This window comes from Vigna umbellata, chromosome 3 (genome assembly GCF_029865625.1).
Source record: "Vigna umbellata cultivar VRB3 chromosome 3, Vumbellata_1.0, whole genome shotgun sequence".
In the NCBI taxonomy this organism is placed as follows: Eukaryota; Viridiplantae; Streptophyta; class Magnoliopsida; order Fabales; family Fabaceae; genus Vigna; species Vigna umbellata.
Genome location: NC_142167.1, coordinates 26,104,840 through 26,110,895, shown reverse-complemented (window position 1 = coordinate 26,110,895; position 6,056 = coordinate 26,104,840). Strand labels below are relative to the sequence as shown.

The window sequence follows — 6,056 nt, the reverse complement described above, 5'->3', positions numbered from 1 at the left end:
CCAAGGTGGAAAAGCCTCAACCCTAGGCTAGTGCGAGAGAGAGAGGGGGAGAGAACGCCGTGGCCAGCCGTGGTTCCGGTGGTGCTTGGGGTCGCCGCCGACGCCGAGACGGGTGGAAGGTGGTGGCGCGGTGGCTGGTTGGAAGAAGTAGTGGCGTAGGTGGCGCGGCGTGCCTCCCAGCCCTAGGTTTTCCTGGTCAGAGAGAAAGAGATCTGGGTCTCGATGGAAGGAGACAGCTTTGAGCGTAGAGTGAGAGAACCCATAGAGGAATTCTAGGTTAGAAGCCACCGGGTGGGCCAAGCCCAGAACGAACACACGTTTTGGCCTTTTTCGAACGTTCGGCATCTAATTGCCTAACGAACGCCCATCTTCCCAACGAACGCTCGTCCATAACGAGCGTTCGTCATCCGCCCATCTTCCCAACGAACGCTCGTCCATAACCAGCGTTCGTCATCCGCCCATCTTCCCAACGAACGCTCGTCCATAACGAGCGTTCGTCATTCGTCATATCACCCAACGAACGCTCGTCCATAATGAGCGTTCGTCATCACGCCTCATCTCCCCAACGAACGCTCGTTCCCCAACGAGCGCTCGTCGACCAGCCTCCTCTTCTCAGCGTCCGTTCGCACATCACCAAATGAACGCTCGTCATCTACCCTTCTGTACTCAACGTACGTTCGTCATATCACCCAACGAACGCTCGTCCATAATGAGCGTTCGTCATCACGCCTCATCTTCCCAACGAACGCTCGTCCACAACAAGCGCTCGTCTTTCCGCCTCTTTCCCAACGTCCATTCAACCTTCACACCAACGGACGCTCGTTATACAAAAGAACGAGCGCTCGTTAACCTTAAGCTTTTCTCGACTGACCATTCAACCTTCTCACGAACGAGCGTTCGTTAACCTTGAACCTTTTCGACCGTGCGCGTTCGTTTTCTCCCCTTTCAAACGTTCTTCCCGTATCCTACGCGACCGTTCGCCATCAACTGTGCATGCAACCGTTCGTCCTTTAACTTTCACGAACGTTCGTCCTCCACCATTCGTACTTTGCTTTTTCGAACGTTCGTCCATACTGATCTTTAGGACGTTCGGCCATACAAAGAGTCAACTGTTCGGTCATAATGTATTAATGAGCGTTCGGTCTTCGTTTGAACGTTCGGTCTCAATGACGTTTGTCTCCAAGCGTTCGGTTTTAATCTTTCGTTCAGGAAGCAAATAGCGCTCGCGCAGGTCACTCCTTATTCTGGCGCTCGTCCTAATCACTCTTCTTCTGCCGCTCGTCCAATTCATGTCTTCCACGGACCGCTCGTTAACCAAGCTTTTCGACTGACCGTTCGAATTTTATCTATTTTGGCACCCCATTTTGTTGTTTTTATTTACTATTTATTTATTTATTTGCCTTTTTATTCATCTTATTTCATTTCATTTTATTTTATTTATTTCTTTTAAATATCCACTTATTTCAAAATATATATACAATAATTTTACTTATAAAAAAAATAAAATTAACAAAAATGTTTTAAAGGTTTAGGCACATGTGTGATCGCACGCATCGTCCTTGTGCTGAAAACCTTTTCTCTTTCTTAATTAAAATTCCAAAAATATGTTTTAAAGGTTTAGGCACATGTGTGATCGCACGCATCGTCCTTGTGCTGAAAACCTTTTCTCTTTCCTAATTAAAATTCCAAAAAAATATGTTTTAAAGGTTTAGGCACATGTGTGATCGCACGCATCGTCCTTGTGCTAAAAACCTTTTCTTTTCCTTAAAAAAAAATTAACCAAAAAATATGTTTTAAAGGTTTATGCACATGTGTCATCGCACGCATCGTCCTTGTGCTAACAACCTTTTCTCTTTCTTAAACAAAATACAAAAAATGTATAAAATCTTCAAAAAAACCGAAAACATCAACAATTTTAAACAACAAATAGTCTTGCTACCCAGAACTACGTGATCCTTGATTCTCCATCAAAAGTGGAGATACGTAGGAGCAAGGCTAGCCCTTGTCAGGTTCACTTTCCCAAAAATCCAAATTTATCCATAATCATTTTCCAAACAAAATTTTCTAAACAATTTTCAAACAAATTTTCAAGCAGTTTTCTAAAAGAACTACGTAACCCTGATTTCTCATTTTGAATGAGAATACGTAGGAGCAAGGTCAATCCTTGTCGGGCCCAAAAAACTAAAAAAATATGTTTTGTTTATTTAGAATTTTTATTTTAGGGGATAGTTAAACATTTTGAAAACCACATCATATTCGTGCATTTAGTTAAAGGTACTGCCTTAGGGCAGGCGTTGTGGGGTGCTAACACCTTCCCCACGCGTAACCGACTCCCGAACCCAATCTTTGGTTTTCGTGGACCGTGCTTTATTATTTTATGGTTTTTCCGTAGTTTTCCAGAATAAACTATGGTGGCGACTCCAAAATCTCTTTTCTAAAACCCGCATTTCTTTTTGGATCGTCGTCCCGTCGCGATTCCGGTTGCGACAGCTACCAATCAATAGTTAATGGCCTGTATTAGTTATGTGAAGGAGTCCAGTGAGTAAAAAGAATTCAAATTTTGCACTGTACATTTTAGGAATCTTTTCCTCTTCGTTCAAGAATCTCTGCCACTCCAACTTAAAGTAAAAGCAACATTGTGCATGGCAAAGCAAATCCTACACGTGAACTCCTAGCAACAAAGTGCGTTTAGTGGAATCGGTTCTCTGGTGACTTGGAATCGATTACAAAGCTTAAGCTAATAAGATACTTCAACTTTTGTGAAGTAAATATGATAAAATCATAGTAGGGTCATTTGGTCATTTCTTCGTGAATCAGAAAAATTCGAGCAAATTGGCAAGATATAAAAACGTCAGCCATCCCTCAAATTTGTGCCCTCGCTCGCTTTACAATCAGCGAAAACGAATGTATAATTCCTCACAAATATGTTTTTGCGTATCAGTGTGAATAATACCATCCACGCAAATGAACAAAATGTAAGAGAAAAAAGCAACGGTTTGCTGCCAACTTCCCTCAAGCCTCCTTTCTCCTATTGTGTTGGCACCGTAGATCCAAAAAATGCTCTCCAAGACATGATTACCGCGACAGTCCTAGAGCAGTAAATTTGTGAACCTATTTCAATCCCGGGATTAACTACACAGTGCCTGTTTTTTTATGAGGAAACCTTCCTTCTACATTTTCGTTCCAAGAGAAACTGAAAGAGATTCACCTCTTTTCCATTATCAGTTCCTTAATTATTCCATCCATCTACCATCAGTTCTCCATTATCAATATCACAACCATCTTTATCTTCATCTTCACTCCCTTCACAAACCAACCAATGAGCCCAAAATAATATCCCTCTAATTCAACAACGCACCCTTATTTTTTTTTCCTCCAGTCTCCCTCTGGAACTTCCAATCCTCTCCAACTTGGTCTCATCAGCCCCACTTAGCTTCAACTTCACCTACACCTTCGAACCATAAAAGGATCATCATCATCACTTGGTCTCATGCAAAAATAATTTTATTTTGTCACTATTTTATTTAAATTATGCATATTTGATCTTATAGAGAACAAGAAGTCATATTGTTTACGAAATATTTGCTGTAACTTGTTCAAGACAATAGTAAAAGAATTTAATTAAAATCAAAAACTTTATAAATAAATAAACACATTAATGTAACTAATGAGAAATAATGAGCATAAATAACGCTTTTAAGAAAATAAATTAAATTAATTATGTATTTTTCATTGATTTGTGTAATTTTATTAAAAAACATAATATTAGAAAATACAGAGAAAGTGCAATCTGAATAATAACTGTTTTGAGAAGACATGATAATCAAAATATTATTATTGTATTAGCAAAACCTCGAGAGAGTAAATGAAAAATAATTCTTTAATGATATGTTTTAAATTTATTATTGTACTAGCTTCTTCCTAAGATTATTAAAAAAATGAAAACGATTTTTAAAATTATTACATTTACAAATTTAAAATAATTATATAAATATTTCTTACAAACTAACTTATCTATAAACTAATTATAATCTAATAAAATATGCATAGCTGCTCCTACTGACATATGAGCAAAAGTGATCATAAGTCCCACATCGGCCGAAACTTAGACTAAGCAAGTCTTTATAAATTTTCTGACAAGGAGCTCAGCTCGCCGAGTTGGATAGCGTCAACTTGTGACTCAAGCGAGGGCATCATGGTGGTGGGATAATGCTCTGACATCGCTGGGTTGGGCTTTGACAGCAAGGTGCTGGCCTGCCCGCTCCAAGTTGAGAGCTGGCCCATGGGACCTGAGCGAAGGCGCAGGTTTCTTGGGTCCTAGAGTGGAGGGCACCACGTGAGGCTGGTTTCACAGAGCAGCGAAAACCTCCCTCTCCTGACAGTGGAAGGATAACAGGCTGCTGCAGTCACTGCCCTGTGTGCCCAGCGAGCCTAGTCCTTAGACCACCACTATTTTTGTTTTGTTTAATTAACTCACTGTTAGTTTCTTTTGTTTTGCTAAGCTTGTATGCTTTTTGCAGACCAAAGTTTCTGCCCTATTCGACATATACCATGGGAACCAGAGGAGTAATTGGAGACAAGTGGAACATGACAATTCTTTGGGCTTGTGCTATTTTGAACCCTTGGTTGGGCTTCTGCTATTTCTTTTCCCATTCATACTTTGTTCAATTACAATCTTCTTTTCATAACTACAATTGTCTAGACCAGTATACGGTTGCTGTAGAAAGCAAAACAATAGAATTAATGGTAATACAAATTATCTTTGAGAATTTAAAATGGCAACAAATAAGCTAAAATGTTCATTTGGGAATATTGAATACTTAAAAGTTAGCTTATATTGCATTTGCATGGCTACATAAGAATTTATAATAAAATCTTGCAATTTTAGATATCATTATCTTATCCTTTTTTCCTTCGCTTAGATGCTGTTCATATGACACTATGCTTTATCTGTATAAACGTTCCTGATAGTATGCAGTTTGTTGATGACCACAGTGATTGGCATTCGTTCATCAGGTGCATTTGCAGAGCACGACATTCCAATTTGCATCAGAGACACAAAGCAATCCTCAATCAAACCTTTAGCCATTCCTTCAATCTCTTCACACTCAGACTCTTCACTTTCCTCATCAAAGTCTTGTTCACAGACTAATGAAGGATCAAGGATATCCATGACATTGTTAGATAGAGCCATTGCTACAAACTGCTGAATTCCCGTGCCACCTTCAAATGCTTCATCTGTCGGCCTTTTTCCAGTGAAAATTTCCAGTAACAGTATCCCATAGCTGTATATATCTCCAAGTGTGGAAGGCTTCCCACCCATACCATACTCTGCATGTGAGCTATTTGTTGGTCATTCTTAATCAATGTAATATAATTACAGTTTAGCACTTAGAATTTTGTATAACACACCTGGAGGGATGTAGCCAATAGAACCCCTTAGGTTAGCTGATATAACTGGTTGTGTGGATAACTTGTTTGATTCTTCATACAGAAATGTAGCTAATCCAAAGTCACCAAGACGGGCAACCATATCATTGTCAAGAAGCACGTTACTTGGCTTTATGTCACAATGAACAATTGGAGTTTCACAGAAGTGGTGGAGGTATTCCAGTGCACATGAAACATCAATTGCTATGTTCAGTCTTTGAGTGAATGTCAATGTCTTTTTCTGAAATTGCAAATTTCTTATAGGATGCAACCAGTCTTCTAGACTTCCATTAGGCATGTACTCAAACACTAGAGCTTTGAAGTCATTGCCTTGATGATCAACTCCTGACATTATTGTACTAAAATGTTGATCAACTTCCATTAGGCAATGTTGGCATTCTCGTGGCCGCACATGGCACTGCATTAGGGTTTCGTTTTAGGGATTTTGGGGTTTTTGATTTTGGGTTGAGTCTGAAGAAGAAGACCTGCGTTTTGTTCTTGTTTTCTGTGTTTTGTTTTGATTGAATTGAAAAATAAATGAAAGGAAAGAAATATAACGTAGATAAACTTTTAAAATGAAAAGTAATCAAAAGGAAATAAAAACGTAAGGCAACGTTTAAAATGAA

The 6,056-nt window shown here is 39.3% G+C and overlaps 1 protein-coding gene and 1 non-coding gene across 2 annotated transcripts; one reads left to right on the top strand and one right to left on the bottom strand.

The window, feature by feature from the left end:
* The first annotated feature begins 4,152 nt into the window (after window positions 1–4,152).
* LOC148202117 (signal recognition particle RNA) lies at window positions 4,153–4,454 on the top strand. The gene has a single exon (XR_015785387.1).
* A 332-nt stretch (window positions 4,455–4,786) lies between these two features.
* On the bottom strand, window positions 4,787–5,772 carry LOC148202116 (receptor kinase-like protein Xa21). The gene is made up of 2 exons (XM_088111082.1): window positions 5,413–5,772; window positions 4,787–5,331 (listed from the first exon to the last, which is right to left on the bottom strand). Exons 1-2 carry the CDS (start codon window positions 5,726–5,728, stop codon window positions 4,940–4,942), a joined length of 708 nt encoding a protein of 235 aa, XP_087967208.1. The 5' UTR covers window positions 5,729–5,772; the 3' UTR covers window positions 4,787–4,939.
* Window positions 5,773–6,056: the final 284 nt, after the last annotated feature.

What these genes read in the sequence shown, in the direction of transcription:
- LOC148202116 (XM_088111082.1), bottom strand. Translation starts at nt 5,728, where the DNA reads ATGCCTAATGGAAGTCTAGAAGACTGGTTGCATCCTATAAGAAATTTG. An exon ending in TATTGGCTACATCCCTCCAG is followed by an intron (nt 5,332 to 5,412) that starts GTGTGTTATACA and finishes GCTCACATGCAG; the next exon opens with AGTATGGTATGGGTGGGAAG.